We start from the raw sequence: 19,517 nt of genomic DNA, 5'->3' as shown, positions 1-19,517 counted from the left end.
TGGCATCAAGTGTTTTGAAGTCTCTGAGGCTCGGTCCAAGTCCGTGCCCTCCTGGCAAGAGTCCGTGTTCTGACCCTCAAGTTCAGGGGCCATGGGCTGCCAACCTGGGATGCCACTGCTATTGCCGCCCTGCTCTCTGTGTCCACCTGCTGCTGGGAAGGTCAGGGTCCCCTGGATCTGTCTCTGTGGCGCCGTTGGAGCCTTTGCTGTAATCAGAATCAGTGATCATTTCCCGAGATTTTCTCCATCCAGTCCTAGATCACCTTTGTGTTGTTGAAGAAGAGCGAATGGTCATCCGCGATGAGTTTAGGGCATGCAGGAAACAGGAGCTTGTAGCCGAGATTTAAGTCACTGAGCACACGCTTGGCTTCCACAACCATGGTTTAGTCTGGGAAAATGGATACCTGGCTATTTTCCACTTACAGTGGGCCCAAGGCAAGGGTCTGGTGCAACAGTGTGTCTCTCGCTGTAATTGAGCAGCTTGTCCGCCACCGGTCTAGGTGCTGCTCACTTTGGCGGCCGACCCACTGAAACTATATGCACTTATTCAAGAACAAAAAACTGGGACAGGGTTCAAGGTAGGCGATCATATTGGGGAACCACACAACTGTTACGTTATATGTCTACAGTGGCCTTCCCCTTCTTCTGCCTGTTTGCCTAGTGCTGTGATTTTGTAGTCCAAAACTGCCACCTGGGTTCTCAGGTTATCTACCATGGGTTGAACACAGTTTAGTGAGGACTCGTTAGATTTCACGTTGTCTGCCAGTTTCCGGTGGTCATCATGCAAATTGTTTAATTGTTTAAATTATGACTCAATCTATCTTCATTTCCAGAGCCTCCCTAGTGGCACTGATGGCTTCTAGTATGCAGTCCAATTCAGCCGATGTTGGCCGCAGTCCTGGGCATCGTAGCTGTACTGATGTGGTTACGTTGCATGAGTAGGGGTGGATTTTAGGCTGCTGTTGGTCTCCCCTCTTTGGTGACCTGGTGTGACCCACTGTGGTAGATGTCTGGGATATCTCTGGAAAAGCTGGTTCAGCTGGGGCCTCCCTGTTTTACCTTCAAGATCACACAGTGCTACACAAGGGAGCCTCCGGCCTCCGCCCATGCGGCGAAGAAGGGTGGAAGGGAGAGTGAGATCCACCGCCCAGCAAAGGGACCCCTAAGGTATGGAAGCCATCCAACAAAAGGTTAGGAAGTCTCTTGGGACTACCAGATTCACCTCAGTTTTAGTAGATATAGAAGCCCTGAGGGTTGTGCCTCCGTGGTGCCCCTTTCCTCCAGGGTATGAGTATTAACGGGGAAGGCCCTAAACACTCAGGACCTGGGTCCGTGGGTCAGTATGAATAAGGTTTGGTCTGAGTTGAAACAGTATCAAATGATTTCCAACAAACACACACTCACCATAGAGTTTTTTTTAAAAAAAGGATGAGTCGGAATGAAAATGCAACTTATTCATTTATAAACATTTTGGCATTTTTGATCATGCACGGTCAGATTTGATCCAAAAGCAACAAAAATTGAACAAAACATATTATAGTATCTACATGTACTCAAAACAATACATAAGGTATTCATCGGACGTGCTCTCAGAGAAAAGGAGGTAAAGTGAGTGGGTAAGTGAAAGGGACAGGGTAAAGGTGTGGTGACAAAGTGGTTACATCCAAATCGACACTTGAAAAACCTCTACTAGCAGGTTAATGAGCAAAACAGTCAGTCACAAGACATCAAATTTACCATGCAGTTCAACAAAGAATCGATAGACTTTCTAGATTTAAGCATCAAGGAGAAGGATGGTTACCTGTACACCACTTTGTATCGTAAGCCGTCCGAAAGAAATTCTCTACTACGATATACGAGTCACCACACCAGAGGACTCAGGGACAACTTACCCTTTGGCCAATTTCTTCGGTTACGCAGGAACTGCTCCCTCAAGGAGGACTTCTTTAGGGAATCTGATGATCTTATCAGTCGACTTATAGACCGAGGCTACCCTCAACGCCTTGTCAAGAGATCAAGAAAGAGAGCTTGGTTCCAAGACAGAGCAACACTACTGGAACCTAGGACCAGATCAACAGCCCAGGATCGAATGATTTGTGTGACGACGTTCTGCACTGAAAGCAATGCCATTCGCAAAATTGTCAACCAGCACTGGAACATGGTAGGAGAAATCTTGGGGGTTCCCCATCCCCCTATGCATGCCTTCAAAAGATCCAGGAATGTGAGAGACTTTGTGGTGCGTTCCTTGTTAGGAACCCCACCAGCACCCACGATTCACAGTCTATGGAATCTACCAGAACTAGTGGGCCATTTTAAATGCACCAAATGCAAAGCCTGCCCAATGTGTTTGGAGATCAAACAAATGCAGTACAACGGACTCACAATAGAGCTCAAGTCACTGACCAACTGCAACTCAAGCGGGGTGATTTATGCCATTCTGTGTCCCTGTGACCTTATGTATATCGGTCAGACACAGCAGAAAATAAAAAAACGCATATTTCAACACTGCAGTCGTATTCGCTGTTCTACTCAAGGGGCCCCTTTGGTAGATCATTTCATTGAAAAAAACCACTTGCCTGAATCCATTCGCTGGGTGGTCATTGAGAAAATCTCCCTGGGCCCACGGGGGGGAAATTTAAATACGATTCTGGATATAAGGGAATGCAAATGGATGCAAAAGTTTCAGACAATAAGCAATGGGTTAAATGAACTTGAGGCTAATTTCTCGCAGATGGCGGGATTGAGTCCTGAATAGACCATGGGACATCTCCTACTCATTTACTGTATCAATCATTCTCAGTAATGTGTTCACATAACTGTTACATCCAGGAATTGGCTATTGGCTAGCATATGTTGCGCTGTTAGTTTTGTCTGGTCTTTTACATGTTAAAACTGTATACATTACTGTTCCTTTGACAATTTTACACTTGGATATTCCTGCCGTGACTAAGTACTAACTCGAATACAGGCCGCATCCCTTGACAGGCCCTGGCTCCTTTCCTAACCACCCTTGGAGCTACATGAGCTCTTTCGAGACGCTCCCTTCAACGAAATGACAAGCCTCGTCTCTGATTGGACCCGCGAGTCGGGCCCCTTTTGTCCATTAGTTACTGGCATTGAGCGCCTGCACCGCGAGCACACTCGGATGCAGGACGCCGACGGTGATACAGCACGGCTGTGCGTTCCCGTTTTTCAGGTAACCTTCAGCCCAATCAATGAGACTATCCTTCACTACTCACTATGTGCGGTAGTACGCTTAAACCCATAATACTAAAATACCACTCCCTTCTTCTTACAGCTTAAAGCTATACCGATACATCGAGGATCTATTCACCAGTGCCCATCGGCTGTGTGTCAACCCACATGCCAAGTAAGTCCCACCCTTTTCGAACCCCCGACCTTTCTTTATTATTACATCTCAGGGCCCTGATGGCACCTTTCAATTACTTTCCAGCACTCTGTGGAGCTCGAGGGAGCCCAGATTTCCCAGACGGAACATTTGATGGCCGTTTTTGACGACGTAGGTAACCACCCACGTCTACTCCCTGTACACTATCTCTTATCTCACCACACAAATACTGAATCTTGTGTTACAATTATTTTGTAGGCTCTCCATTTCTCTTCCTGATGAAGACCCCACCAGGAGGCTCTGAACTAGCCCTTTAGCGTAACCAGGGGTCGAAACGTAGAACTACGCCTTCACTTTACACACCATAGGAACCAACTAAACGATGGACTCTTGTTCCCTATGTGTGATGTGACTTTGGGAACCTTTGCTCATTAACCTGCTAGTAGAGGTTTTTCAAGTGTCGATTTGGATGTAACCACTTTGTCACCACACCTTTACCCTGTCCCTTTCACTTACCCACTCACTTTACCTCCTTTTCTCTGAGAGCACGTCCGATGAATACCTTATGTATTGTTTTGAGTACATGTAGATACTATAATATGTTTTGTTCAATTTTTGTTGCTTTTGGATCAAATCTGACCGTGCATGATCAAAAATGCCAAAATGTTTATAAATGAATAAGTTGCATTTTCATTCCGACTCATCCTTTTTTAAAAAAAAACTCTATGGTGAGTGTGTGTTTGTTGGAAATCATTTGATACTGTTTCAACTCAGACCAAACCTTATTTATACTGACCCACGGACCCAGGTCCTGAGTGTTTAGGGCCTTCCCCGTTAATACTCATACTCTCTGAGCAAGGAGTGCCTTGCGAGGGTTCTTCTTATACCTATATAGTATTCTAGATTAATCACAAATGTTGTATAGATAGGCTGTCAACATCATGGAACTTGTGACCCTATCCTATACTGAAGATTATATAAAGAATCTGGTCGGGGCTGACACTGGGACGGTTTTCTTAACCACAACCAATGCTAGTGTAGATCACTCTCTTAATGAAAAAATTAACAAACTCGAAAGATTAGAAAAGAAGTTGGTACGCACCAAACTGCATGGGCATCTTCTAACTGGCTACCTGAGAGCGAACATCATTCCTATCGGACTGCAAGTCCGCAACGAACCCGCCATTTTTGTTGACAATCCCAAATTTAAAGAAGGGTTCAGCTTCGTGGCCAACAACTGCTCCCGGCACTGGATGGTGCTGGGAGTAGAGACTGCCAGAGACCAGGTTGAACAGTTAACCAAGGAAATTGACGAACTGAGGGCCGAGATAGCCAATCATTCGGCTTTTGCGGAGGCCAAGGACACTTTGGAAAGACTCAAGAAGAACTTAAAAGACTTTGACGTTGAAACACAAAACAAAAAGTTGGAGAAATTGGCCAAAGACATTCAATACTACGACCAAAAAAAGACTTATCCTTACTTACAACCGGATTACTACAGACAAGACAATCAAGGCAGGTTCTCTAACCGAGGCAGAGGAGGATACAGAGGCACCAGAAAATACACGAATTTCTCAGATTCGTCCTACAGTGGGGACAGCGACAACGACCACTCAGCATCCAGAGCAAATTACCAACCACAGGATCAATGGTATCAGCCTCCAGAACAACAACCTCCTTTTTTAGGAGATGGTCAATGGAGACCACCGAGAGGACGTGGCCGCGGAGGATCATGGAACAACCGCTCGAACAGAGGAGGCAACCAACAAAATTGGGACGATGGAAGACAGCGGGACAGCACCCCCAAACAAGTACGCTTCCAACCAGAGAACTACAGGGAGATGAGCACCCGGAGGAAGACCTACAGGTGGTAAATAGTGTCCCAGTTAGGACCAATCCGATCATCAATTTGTCCAAATACACACTAACCGAGAATGAAAGCAGCATTCTCTGCAAAGGTTTATCTTATGTACCTACGACATACCCCAACAAATTCAACATACAGACTGAGCTGACAAGATTCTTCAGGAAAGTGAGGTTGAAATATTTCTTCAGGAACAAACCGATCCCAGTGATGTCGGCCTTCACTAACCTGAGACCTCCTTCCACCTTTATGCCCACATCATCTTCGGTGTCACATGAAATCCTTACATACGAGAGCATTGTTATGAGAGACGTCCTCCGCACCATTGAGAAGAAACAATATGTTAGACACAACATCACAAAGGAGGAGAGACATGCACTGGAAACACTCAAGAACAACAAGGCGGTGGTCATCAAGCCCGCCGACAAAGGCGGATCGATTGTGGTGCTAGATGTGGAAGATTACAAAGCAGAAATTCAATCACAACTATCTGATGGTGTCAGCTACAGACTCCTAAGACGAGACCCAACTAGAGAACTACGCGTAGACATCACAGCCATAACGACCAAGGCACTCGAGATGGGTTTCCTCTCCAAAAAAGAATCGGATTATCTCAATGTGGGTCAACCCAGAATACCAACTATATACGTCTTACCCAAGGTCCACAAGGACCCAGTTAAACCTCCGGGAAGACCGATCATTTCAGGGTGTGGATCGCTACTAGAACCACTCTGCAAATACATTGACGTCTTCCTCAAACCATTAGCAGAGGCCACTCCTACATACCTAAGAGACACCACACAAGTCATCACTCTCCTTGATAATAAACCATTCAACAAAAACGAACAGATCCTGGTAACAATGGACATCGTCTCCCTATATACCAGCATCCCTCAAAGACCAGCATTGGATTGCATGAGACGAGTACTAGAGGGTCGGGAACAACCCACCCCAGTACCAACAGAATTTCTAGTGGCACTCTTAGAAATCGCAATGACCAGAAACTTTTTCATTTTCCAAAATGCCTTCTATGAACAAAGTAAAGGAGTAGCAATGGGCGCTGCCTTTGCGCCGGACTTGGCCATTCTCTATATGTCCGAAATGGAACAGGATAGTATCCTCTCACACAACAACCCATACAGAGCGATGATTACCTCGTGGTATCGATACATTGATGATGTCCTCCTAATATGGACTGGTCAAGAGTCAACCCTCAATGAGTTCCTGGCCTGGCTGAACAGTCAGTCACAAGACATCAAATTTACCATGCAGTTCAACAAAGAATCGATAGACTTTCTAGATTTAAGCATCAAGGAGAAGGATGGTTACCTGTACACCACTTTGTATCGTAAGCCGTCCGAAAGAAATTCTCTACTACGATATACGAGTCACCACACCAGAGGACTCAGGGACAACTTACCCTTTGGCCAATTTCTTCGGTTACGCAGGAACTGCTCCCTCAAGGAGGACTTCTTTAGGGAATCTGATGATCTTATCAGTCGACTTATAGACCGAGGCTACCCTCAACGCCTTGTCAAGAGATCAAGAAAGAGAGCTTGGTTCCAAGACAGAGCAACACTACTGGAACCTAGGACCAGATCAACAGCCCAGGATCGAATGATTTGTGTGACGACGTTCTGCACTGAAAGCAATGCCATTCGCAAAATTGTCAACCAGCACTGGAACATGGTAGGAGAAATCTTGGGGGTTCCCCATCCCCCTATGCATGCCTTCAAAAGATCCAGGAATGTGAGAGACTTTGTGGTGCGTTCCTTGTTAGGAACCCCACCAGCACCCACGATTCACAGTCTATGGAATCTACCAGAACTAGTGGGCCATTTTAAATGCACCAAATGCAAAGCCTGCCCAATGTGTTTGGAGATCAAACAAATGCAGTACAACGGACTCACAATAGAGCTCAAGTCACTGACCAACTGCAACTCAAGCGGGGTGATTTATGCCATTCTGTGTCCCTGTGACCTTATGTATATCGGTCAGACACAGCAGAAAATAAAAAACCGCATATTTCAACACTGCAGTCGTATTCGCTGTTCTACTCAAGGGGCCCCTTTGGTAGATCATTTCATTGAAAAAAACCACTTGCCTGAATCCATTCGCTGGGTGGTCATTGAGAAAATCTCCCTGGGCCCACGGGGGGGAAATTTGAATACGATTCTGGATATAAGGGAATGCAAATGGATGCAAAAGTTTCAGACAATAAGCAATGGGTTAAATGAACTTGAGGCTAATTTCTCGCAGATGGCGGGATTGAGTCCTGAATAGACCATGGGACATCTCCTACTCATTTACTGTATCAATCATTCTCAGTAATGTGTTCACATAACTGTTACATCCAGGAATTGGCTATTGGCTAGCATATGTTGCGCTGTTAGTTTTGTCTGGTCTTTTATATGTTAAAACTGTATACATTACTGTTCCTTTGACAATTTTACACTTGGATATTCCTGCCGTGACTAAGTACTAACTCGAATACAGGCCGCATCCCTTGACAGGCCCTGGCTCCTTTCCTAACCACCCTTGGAGCTACATGAGCTCTTTCGAGACGCTCCCTTCAACGAAATGACAAGCCTCGTCTCTGATTGGACCCGCGAGTCGGGCCCCTTTTGTCCATTAGTTACTGGCATTGAGCGCCTGCACCGCGAGCACACTCGGATGCAGGACGCCGACGGTGATACAGCACGGCTGTGCGTTCCCGTTTTTCAGGTAACCTTCAGCCCAATCAATGAGACTATCCTTCACTACTCACTATGTGCGGTAGTACGCTTAAACCCATAATACTAAAATACCACTCCCTTCTTCTTACAGCTTAAAGCTATACCAATACATCGAGGATCTATTCACCAGTGCCCATCGGCTGTGTGTCAACCCACATGCCAAGTAAGTCCCACCCTTTTCGAACCCCCGACCTTTCTTTATTATTACATCTCAGGGCCCTGATGGCACCTTTCAATTACTTTCCAGCACTCTGTGGAGCTCGAGGGAGCCCAGATTTCCCAGACGGAACATTTGATGGCCGTTTTTGACGACGTAGGTAACCACCCACGTCTACTCCCTGTACACTATCTCTTATCTCACCACACAAATACTGAATCTTGTGTTACAATTATTTTGTAGGCTCTCCATTTCTCTTCCTGATGAAGACCCCACCAGGAGGCTCTGAACTAGCCCTTTAGCGTAACCAGGGGTCGAAACGTAGAACTACGCCTTCACTTTACACACCATAGGAACCAACTAAACGATGGACTCTTGTTCCCTATGTGTGATGTGACTTTGGGAACCTTTGCTCATTAACCTGCTAGTAGAGGTTTTTCAAGTGTCGATTTGGATGTAACCACTTTGTCACCACACCTTTACCCTGTCCCTTTCACTTACCCACTCACTTTACCTCCTTTTCTCTGAGAGCACGTCCGATGAATACCTTATGTATTGTTTTGAGTACATGTAGATACTATAATATGTTTTGTTCAATTTTTGTTGCTTTTGGATCAAATCTGACCGTGCATGATCAAAAATGCCAAAATGTTTATAAATGAATAAGTTGCATTTTCATTCCGACTCATCCTTTTTTTAAAAAAAACTCTATGGTGAGTGTGTGTTTGTTGGAAATCATTTGATACTGTTTCAAGTCAGACCAAACCTTATTTATACTGACCTTTCCTCCAGGGGTCGCCTGCCGCTCTTTGTAGACCCATTCCCTGGGCTAATCACTGCCTGACAGACCGCGCTTCAAAGATTGCCTTGGGGCACCCCATCCCCTCCGCAGCACAGTCCAGGTAGTTAAATGACTCTAACCTCACTACTCTCTGCGCTGCTTCACAACCCCTTTCCAGTCTCGGGCACAGTCCTTGGGTCCTGGGCCCTCAGAGGGTGTTGCCATTCCAGACGACTGTTGTATTGCGCAACCCCCCTCAGCTGGGGGCCTCTCCACATTTGTCGTCAACCCCTGCAGTCTCCCCCGGCGTCACTCTGCCTCACTCTGCCTAAGAGCCGGCACTCATCTGGTCCCCATCAGGAGGCCTTAATGGTTCGGTGATGGATTAAACCCAGATCTGTTGACTGGGTGTGAGTGTTTGATTGGTTTAGATGCTCCGTCCATCACCACCCCCTTTTGTACCGCTTTGTTCGCCATGAGTTGGCAGGGTATGCTCAGAAGTGAGTCCCTTGCTCACTTTGCCACTGGATTCAAGCAAGCCGGGCTGAAGACGGCTGAAATGCCAGAAAGCGGTCCTCGGAAGCTTGTTTCCGGTCCAGGGAAGGCATGGCTTAGCAGTTTGGGCTGGACTGTTCCCATGAGGCACAGGGTCAGACTGATTTGCATATGGCCATGTCTGAACTGGGGTGGCAGAGTGGGCTAAAGAACGGTGATGGATTAAACCCAGATCTGTTGACTGGGTGTGAGTGTTTGATTGGTTCAGATGCTCCGTCCATCACCACCCCCTTTTGTACCGCTTAATGGTTCGTGGCCACAACAGTGGGGCCTGCCACCCAGCCCAGTGTGGCTTGGTGTTTCTGTCACTGCTCTGGTGCTTTTGGTCACCATCTTGCCACGGCCACTCCTTGATCCAGGGAGTGAGGCTCTACTGCATACCCTGTCCTCCTTCTCCCCAGCAATCCTGCTGTAGGTCGGCAGCTCCCCAGGGCCGCTGAACCATTAGGCTGTGGTTGGAGACCCAATGGCTCCGCATGGTTTCAAGGTGTCTGGGGGATGGTGTGCTGGCTGCGAAGCTCGCTAGCAGGTGACATCTCCTTGCTCGGTGTAGCCACACCACCTGGTTACTAACTTATTTGATTACTAACTTATTTGGCTTTTGTTAATTAATGTGTTCCATACTTCTAGTAGGCTGAGAGAGTGATTTTTAGTTTAAAGCAACAGAGTGCTCCACAGAGTCCTTTTTGGACTGCTGTGCAATGAGGTCTTGCATCTGCCTGACAGCCAGCCTCTCATAGAGGAGGGCACACAAGTTGAAGTGTGGATTTCCTGATGGAAGAACCTGCCCTGAACCTCCTGGAAGGCTGTCTATCTGCTGAAAGAGACAAGACCCTGCCTGGCCACCTAGGAGGAGAGGCTGACCAGAAATAGGAGGTGGCTGTGTTGCGCCCAGGGTAAAACATACTATGAGAGAGCGATTTGGAGGGACCTCGGTGCTTGTGAGCCTCAGAGACTTTTACTTGACTCCTGGTGGGACCCGTGACTTCATGATTGTATGATTTCCAAGGGGGGACCCAGGGAGAGCCAGGCGCGAGCCGGTCTCTCCCTGGGCAGGTTCGCGCGAGGAACATCACAGGTGGGGGCTGATTAGCAGAGGGATTAAAAGGGGAAGTCAGGCGGGCGGTTAGGAACTGCGTGGGCGGGAGAAGTGAAGGGAGGTTGTTTTGCGGCGTGTATTTGTCGTACCTTGGTTTTTCTCTGGCCACATGGAGGACGTGGAGGAGGTCAGGAGGGCCGTGCAGTTAATCTGCGATGCCGGGCGCGAGGACCTGCTGCGGCCGGGTGTCCCAGCGGAGGCGTGGGTCGGACTGGCCCGCCCACCTCGCAAGGCTTCAGAGGGCGTTTCCAGGGCTGTGGAGGCTTGTTTATCCCCGGGCCCGGAGGAGGAGGAAGACGGCGAGGCGGCCATGCCTGCGGACGGGCACATGCTCGTTTTGCCGGTCGCTGCAGTGGAGCCCCCGCCGGGTGACCCGGGCGCCCCCCAGCAGGTATGTGAATTCCAGTTATTTAGCGCTGGTTCCCGCGGGGCGCCCGGGGGGAGGCGGGGGCGTTCTGCGAGCCGTCAAGCTCCACGTTCAGGCGGCTTGGCCTCGGGGAAGACGGGGAGGCCGCAGGCGGGCCCTAAACCGAAGCGGGGGCGGAGCCTGGACTTCCTTGGGCACACGCCGACCCCTCCCCCTGCCAGTATGCCTGTAGACCCGGCCATTACGGTGCCCCATTCACCGGGGGGGGTTTCCCCACTCCTGTGGCTTAATGGCCAATGTTTCATGCTCTCTCCTGCCATGCCGGGGCCTGGCCCTGCCCCCCCCGCGATGTTGGCCCCCCGCACACGGGTGACGCCGGTGCTGGGCCACTCACTGCTGCGTTGACGGCTCAACCACCTCCTGTGGTCCCCACTCCTGCCCCTGCTGTGGTTTCAATGGGCACTGTCCCTAGATTGCTGCCCCCCCCGGCCACTGAGGCTGTGGCAGCCGGTGTGCCTGGCCCTCGGGCTGCCATCCCCACGCCCCCGGCTCCTGGTGAGAGGGGTTTGTTCAACAAGGGGGCGCCCCCGCACCCGGGGCAAGCCTTGTTCCCGGTCCCCAGGGGGCGGCCAGGTGGCCACATGGGGGGTCATTCGACTGGGTTGGGAGGTGTCCATGGTCTGGCGTCGGTGGGCCGTCCCTTGGGGGGAAATTGCGGTTCAGCTTTCAGGGAACATGTTGTCGCGCACCCTTCATCGTCTGGCTTGAGCGGCCGCAGTTTTCAATCTGCGCCTTCGGCTGGGCGGCTGTTGGCAGTTTCTACGGGCCCGGGAACTGTCCCCACGGCTGTTTCCAGTGGTGGGCTTTCAGGGGGGTTATCTGGAGCGGATAACTCTTCTACAGTTTTCTGTCCACAAAGCTTTCAGAACATTGATTGGCAGTTTTATGATGGGGGTATTGGTGATGGGGCTATGCCCAGTGGAAGTAATCAAGTTGAATTTTCTGATGAAGCTTTCGGTGGGAGTTTTCATGATGATGAGTTGGAAGAGGGGGAATTGAGAGACAAAGATGTTGGGCTTTTGGCAGCACGGGCCCAGGGGGGTGGGTTGGGGCAACCCACTGTTTCTCGTGTTTTGCAGGAGTCTCGAGCGGACCATGCAGGTGTACGAGGGGCAGTGTGGTCTGGACCTTCTCAGAGGGATCGTGGGGCTGTCGCACAGCAGCCGGAGCATTTACCGAGAGGTAAGGATGGGTGGTGGTCCGTGTGGCAACCTAGGGAGAGTCTCCCTGTTAAGAGTACAAGATCTATTGGTACGGGGGATGGGGTTGTGATTGAGCGAGTCGCTCTGGCACCGAGGCTTGAGCGGCCTGTACTTTCGAATGTTTCTAATGTGCAAGTTGCAAATGCAGTTTCTACAGCGGGGGTGGGCGGGGTGGATGCCACACGTGTCACGGAGGATAGTATCCTACCGAAAAAGTTGCCTTATTCTGGGGTGGGAATGCCTTTGGGGTCTCATTTATCTGAAAAAACGAAGAATTTGATATGGTCTGGGGCATTTGTGGATGTTTTTCGGCTTCTCCATAGGGATGTTCAGGCAAAAGAAGGGTCAAAGGAGGAGGAATTAGAATTGGCTCGGAGGCCTCGTGTTCCGAAGTCCATAGAGAACTGGACTTCGGCCTTTCTTATTTATGCCAGCGTTTATTGTCAACGTCATCCTGAGAAAGCAATAGACATGTTTAAATATGCTGATGTTATACGCAAGGCTCACAGTTATTTTGGCGGCTTTGCTTGGTTGTCCTATGATGACGAATTCAGGGCGCGCATGAGTGCTTTCCCGGAGCGTTCGTGGGGTGAGGTGGATTCTGAGTTATGGTTGCAATGGATGGCATCGGCAAACCCCCCTGCTACGACACACACAGCTAGCGGGCAGCCCGTGTATTATCGGCCCTTTTCAGCTCGCCCCGCTCAGTCTGGGGCGGGGATTTGGGGCAGGGGTCAGTCAGCCGCTTCTGGCACATGCTGGCATTTTAACAGGGGTTCCTGTAACAGACCTGCTTGCAGGTACAAACACGAGTGTTCGCAGTGTGGAGGGAAGCATGCCCTCACCCAGTGTTTTCCCGGCCAGCGAGTGGGTGAGCAGGGACGAGGTTCAGGGGGTAGGGGGCAGCAACAACAGTCTGTTTACAAGGGCCCCTACTCCTATTAGGCAGGAGGTTCTCGATCTCTGGCTGGTGGACTATCCAGATTTTGAGGCCGCTAAGATTTTGTCTTGGGGTTTCAAAATTGGGTTCAGGATTGGGTATCAAGGACCCAGGGTGGGCAGGTGGTCGGACAATTTGAAGTCTGCGAAGGAGAGTCCACATGTGGTGCGGAAGAAACTGGATGCTGAGCTTGCGGCTGGTAGGATTGCTGGTCCTTTTGTGAATTGTCCTCTGCCTGACTTGATTGTATCGCCCCTGGGTGTGGTGCCTAAGAAGGCGGAAGGGGAGTTTCGTCTTATCCATCACCTGTCCTGGCCCGAGGGTTCATCAATTAATGACTTTATTGATCCAGCTGACTCAACCGTCAATTATGCTTCGGTGGACGATGCCTTACGGCTCGTGCGCACGGCTGGTGTTGGGGCTTTGCTGGCAAAGAGCGACATTCAGTCGGCTTTCCGGCTATTGCCCATTCACCCTTGGGATTTCAGTCTGTTGGGAATGCATTTTGACGGTAGTTTCTACGTGGATAGGGTGTTGCCCATGGGCTGTTCAGGGTCATGCTCCCTTTTTGAGACTTTCAGTACCTTCCTGCAGTGGCGGTTCACTTTTGTTAGTGGCCACGTATTGGTCTGTCATTACCTTGATGATTTTCTTTTCATTGGGGAAGGTCGATCTGGGCAGTGTCAGTCGGCTTTGAACATCTTTCAGGCTCTAGCGGAGGAATTGGGGGTTCCATTGGCGCCGGACAAGACAGAGGGTCCCTGTACGTCCCTGACTTTCTTGGGGATCGAAATTGATACTCTGTCTATGGTGGCGAAATTGCCTGTGGCTAAAGTGAAGGAAATGTCCGCTTTCATACATCTGGTGTTGGGGGAGCGGAAAGTTGTTTTGAAAACTGTTCAGAAGTTGTTGGGTTACCTCAATTTTGCTTGCCGGGTTGTTCGGGCGGGCAGGACATTCTGCAGACGTCTCGGATTGTCCATGTCCGGAGCACGCCTTCCCCATCATAGGGTGCGCATTACCACCGCTGTGCGTGCCGATTTGACTGTCTGGCTCCGTTTCCTACAAGAGTTTAATGGCGTGTCCTTGTTTTTTGCGGATGAGGACATGGTATGGCAAGTACAGTTGTTCACTGATGCGTCAGGGGCTCATGGCTTCGGAATCTTTTGGGAAGGTCGATGGTGCGCGGCCGGCTGGCCGGCGCACTGGAAGGATCAGGGTCGCAGCATAGCGTTTCTGGAGCTTTTCCCGCTGCTGGTTGCTCTGCACCTATGGGGGGATGAGTTTCGGAATCGCTCAGTCTTGTTTCACGTAGACAATTTGGCAGTCGTGCACCTTGTCAATCACCAAAAGGCTCGTGATTTGCGGGTTTTGCGGCTCCTGCGCGCATTCATGCTGCGGTGTCTGCAATTAAACATTGTCTTTAAAGCATGGCATGTTCCTGGTACTTCTAATTGCATCGCTGATTCTTTGTCTCGCTTTCAGTGGTCCGAGTTCCGCAAGTTAGCTCCTGGGGCGGACCTGGAACCAACAGCGATCCCACAGTACGTATGGGACCTGGGGGATTGAGGGTTCACCACTTGGTAGAAAATTCAGTGGCTGAATCCACCAGGCGGGGCTATGGGAAAGCCTGGAATGAGTTTCTGCAGTTTGGTAAGGATTCAATGGGGCCGATTGGTGCGGGTTGGTCTGATGAACACTGTGTCTTGCAGTTTGTTTTACATCTGGCGGACAAAGGCTTATCGCCCACTACCATTTCTGGCAAATTGGCTGGGGTTTCTTTTTATGGGCAGCTTTGGTGGGGGAGGGACCCGGTTGGGGGGGTGTTGGTGCGTAAAGTTTTGAAAGGTTTGGCCAGGCTCCGGGCTGGTGGTCAGCAGCTCAGGCAGCCAGTGACTTTTGAGTTGCTCCAGTTGCTGTTGCCGGAATTGGAGGTGTGTTGTTATGATGCTTTGGAGTGTGCCAAATTTCGTTTGTGTTTCATTTGGTTGTTCTTTGGGGCATTTCGGGCATCAGAGTTGTTGGGGTTGCGGGGCAGGGTAGGTATGACCAGCAATGAGGTGGTGTTGGAAAGTGACAGAGTGCGGCTGTGGCTGCGGGCATCTAAAACCGACCAGATGGGGAGGGGTAAGTGGGTGTTCCTTGGTAGGAGTGGTGTCTCTGCATGTTGCCCGGTGGGGGAATGGGAAATGTTTGTGTCCTCTTCGCAGTTTCTTCAGGGGTCCATATTTTGTCATGCGGATGGTAGTCCCATAGTTGCATCTCAATTGTTGGCTGTTTTACGCAAGGTTTTGTTGCGCTTGGGGAAGGATCCTGTTCAATTTGGTACTCATTCTTTCCGAATTGGTGCGGCGACGGAGGCCGCTCGGTTGGGGTGGGACTGGTCCCAGATCCGACGAATTGGTCGTTGGCGTTCTAAGTGCTGTGAAAAGTATGTGAGGAAATAAGGCATTTTGGCTTGTCTAACATTTCTTTCTCTCCTAGGTCCCTGGCCATCAGTCGCCGGATGCAAACGAAGGGTGTGGATACTGGGGCACTCTTTTGTTAAAAGGGCAGCTTTAGCCGCTGCCAGTCAGCTCTGTGGGAGATCACTTGGTCTGAACAGTATGACACACGAAGTATCCTGGCATGGAACAGGGGGAATGCGCTGGGGTGGGCTTTTTCCCGCCTTGGCTGCTCTGGTTTCGCAGTGTTTGGGGGGCCCGCCGGATCTCCTGGTGCTACACTTGGGAGAGAATGACTTGGTTTCTCTATCTGGGTTGACCTTGTTAAAATTAATGAAGCAGGACCTGGAAATCATCAGAACCACATGGGTGAGCACCATGCTTATATGGACTGAGTTTGTGCCTCGTGTGCAATGGCGTGGGGCAAGGAACCACTCTGCCCTGGAAAAGGCTAGAAGGAAAGTGAACAGGACAATGCGCCCCTTTTGTCAACATTGGGGTATCTACAGTTTGGACCATTATCATTTAAAAGTATCTGAACATCATTTATTTTGTGAGGACGGTGTGCATCTCTCAGCTTTGGGCCTCTCTTTTTACCTCCTTGAACTCAGGGACTTGATTAGCAAGGTTCTTCAGGTACAGTTGTGGTGTGCTCCTTCCTTTCCTTTAGGTGGGGCAGGAAAACGCTAAAGGTTTTCCTGGGTGGCGGGTTTTTGTTAGTGGGGGTGGGCAGCCTGGAGCGGGTTGGCCATCCTGAAGGGTAGCATTGGGTAGGCTAGGGGTAGTAGGCAGGAGTTTGTTCGGGGTTTTGGGATTTTGGTTTCGTAGGCTCACTGTAGAGTTGAATTATGTAAATAATAAATAAATAATGAATGTGTTTATGATATTTATGATGCACCTGTCCTAAAATAAAAGTGGCCTTTCTTGCTCCTAAAAGAAGGTGTGGACAATGTTTTCTTGCGCGAGGGGGGACCCAGGGAGAGCCAGGCGCGAGCCGGTCTCTCCCTGGGCAGGTTCGCGCGAGGAACATCACAGGTGGGGGCTGATTAGCAGAGGGATTAAAAGGGGAAGTCAGGCGGGCGGTTAGGAACTGCGTGGGCGGGAGAAGTGAAGGGAGGTTGTTTTGCCCCACCCACCCTCCCTCTCTTTTTTCTTTATTTATTTCTGGGTTTTTTATTTTGCGGTGCTCTAGGCACTGTTTAGTTTAGGTAGGTTTGCCACTGTTAGGATGGGTGCCTTTGTCTGTTGTAGATTCAGAAAAGGGGGTGGTGATGAACAGAGTGTCTGAATTGAGCAGACCACTCTTACCCAGTCCAAAGATCAGGGCTTGATCCATCACCGTTATTTATCTCACTGCCCCATCCCAGCTCAGAACCTGGCTATATGCAAATCAGTCTGTCCCTGGCCCAGTGCATCATGGGAACAGGGCAGACTAAACTACCAAGCCAATTCTTCACCAGAAAGGAAACAAGCTACCGGGGACCGGTTTCTGGCATTTCAGCCGTCTTCGGCCCGGCTTGCTTGAATCCTGATGGAGCAGTGAGAAAGGGACTCATGTCTGAGTATACCCTGCCACACCTATAGTGGCCAAAATCGATTCAGAAAAGGGGGTGGTGATGAACAGAGTGTCTGAATTGAGCAGACCACTCTTACCCAGTCCAAAGATCAGGGCTTGATCCATCACCATTATTTATCTCACTGCCCCATCCCAGCTCAGAACCTGGCTATATGCAAATCAGTCTGTCCCTGGCCCAGTGCATCATGGGAACAGGGCAGACTAAACTTCCAAGCCAATTCTTCACCAGAAAGGAAACAAGCTACCGGGGACCGGTTTCTGGCATTTCAGCCGTCTTCGGCCCGGCTTGCTTGAATCCTGATGGAGCAGTGAGAAAGGGACTCATGTCTGAGTATACCCTGCCACACCTATAGTGGCCAAAATCGATTCAGAAAAGGGGGTGGTGATGAACAGAGTGTCTGAATTGAGCAGACCACTCTTACCCAGTCCAAAGATCAGGGCTTGATCCATCACCGTTATTTATCTCACTGCCCCATCCCAGCTCAGAACCTGGCTATATGCAAATCAGTCTGTCCCTGGCCCAGTGCATCATGGGAACAGGGCAGACTAAACTACCAAGCCAATTCTTCACCAGAAAGGAAACAAGCTACCGGGGACCGGTTTCTGGCATTTCAGCCGTCTTCGGCCCGGCTTGCTTGAATCCTGATGGAGCAGTGAGAAAGGGACTCATGTCTGAGTATACCCTGCCACACCTATAGTGGCCAAAATCGATTCAGAAAAGGGGGTGGTGATGAACAGAGTGTCTGAATTGAGCAGACCACTCTTACCCAGTCCAAAGATCAGGGCTTGATCCATCACCGTTATTTATCTCACTGCCCCATCCCAGCTCAGAACCTGGCTATATGCAAATCAGTCTGTCCCTGGCCCAGTGCATCATGGGACCCTTGCTCATTGCACCATCAGGATTCAAGCAAACCGGGCCGAAGACGGCTGTAATGCCAGAAACCGGTCCCCGGGAGCTTGTTTCCTTCCCAGTGTAAGAATTGGCTTCTGTAGTTTGGTTTGTCCTGTTCCCATCATGCACTGGGACAGGAACAGACTAATTTGCATACAGTCAGGTTCTGAAACTGGGATGGTGCAGTGAGCTAAAAAACGGTGTTGGATCTAGCCCTGATCTTTTGACTGGGTGAGAGCTTTCTGTTTAATTCAGAGACTCTGTCCCTCACCACCCCTTTTTGTAAATATTTTTGTCCACCCTAAGCGTGGAAGGGTATTCTCAGATGTGAGACCCTTGCTCATTGCACCATCAGGATTCAAGCAAACCGGGCCGAAGACGGCTGTAATGCCAGAAACCGGTCCCCGGGAGCTTGTTTCCTTCCCAGTGTAAGAATTGGCTTCTGTAGTTTGGTTTGTCCTGTTCCCATCATGCACTGGGACAGGAACAGACTAATTTGCATACAGTCAGGTTCTGAAACTGGGATGGTGCAGTGAGCTAAAAAACGGTGTTGGATCTAGCCCTGATCTTTTGACTGGGTGAGAGCTTTCTGTTTAATTCAGAGACTCTGTCCCTCACCACCCCTTTTTGTAAATATTTTTGTCCACCCTAAGCGTGGAAGGGTATTCTCAGATGTGAGACCCTTGCTCATTGCACCATCAGGATTCAAGCAAACCGGGCCGAAGACGGCTGTAATGCCAGAAACCGGTCCCCGGGAGCTTGTTTCCTTCCCAGTGTAAGAATTGGCTTCTGTAGTTTGGTTTGTCCTGTTCCCATCATGCACTGGGACAGGAACAGACTAATTTGCATACAGTCAGGTTCTGAAACTGGGATGGTGCAGTGAGCTAAAAAACGGTGTTGGATCTAGCCCTGATCTTTTGACTGGGTGAGAGCTTTCTGTTTAATTCAGAGACTCTGTCCCTCACCACCCCGTTTTGTAAATATTTTTGTCCACCCTAAGCGTGGAAGGGTATTCTCAGATGTGAGACCCTTGCTCATTGCACCATCAGGATTCAAGCAAACCGGGCCGAAGACGGCTGTAATGCCAGAAACCGGTCCCCGGGAGCTTGTTTCCTTCCCAGTGTAAGAATTGGCTTCTGTAGTTTGGTTTGTCCTGTTCCCATCATGCACTGGGACAGGAACAGACTAATTTGCATACAGTCAGGTTCTGAAACTGGGATGGTGCAGTGAGCTAAAAAACGGTGTTGGATCTAGCCCTGATCTTTTGACTGGGTGAGAGCTTTCTGTTTAATTCAGAGACTCTGTCCCTCACCACCCCTTTTTGTAAATATTTTTGTCCACCCTAAGCGTGGAAGGGTATTCTCAGATGTGAGACCCTTGCTCATTGCACCATCAGGATTCAAGCAAACCGGGCCGAAGACGGCTGTAATGCCAGAAACCGGTCCCCGGGAGCTTGTTTCCTTCCCAGTGTAAGAATTGGCTTCTGTAGTTTG

General features: G+C 49.7%; 2 protein-coding genes across 2 annotated transcripts in view; one reads left to right on the top strand and one right to left on the bottom strand.

Annotated features, from left to right (window-relative positions):
* HABP2 (hyaluronan binding protein 2) overlaps positions 1-19,517 on the bottom strand; it is a 335,748-nt gene that overhangs the window by 151,115 nt on the left and 165,116 nt on the right. The gene's annotated exons all lie outside the window — the stretch shown is intronic.
* LOC147712089 (uncharacterized) lies at positions 11,879-16,243 on the top strand. Its single transcript, XM_086922845.1, has 2 exons — positions 11,879-12,149; positions 15,594-16,243. Exons 1-2 carry the CDS (start codon positions 11,879-11,881, stop codon positions 16,241-16,243), a joined length of 921 nt encoding a protein of 306 aa, XP_086778971.1.

This window comes from Lissotriton vulgaris, chromosome 5 (genome assembly GCF_964263255.1).
Source record: "Lissotriton vulgaris chromosome 5, aLisVul1.2, whole genome shotgun sequence".
Classification (NCBI taxonomy): domain Eukaryota; kingdom Metazoa; phylum Chordata; class Amphibia; order Caudata; family Salamandridae; genus Lissotriton; species Lissotriton vulgaris.
The sequence above is the reverse complement of the archived record's forward strand: the minus strand, read 5'-3'. Positions and strand labels throughout refer to the sequence as shown.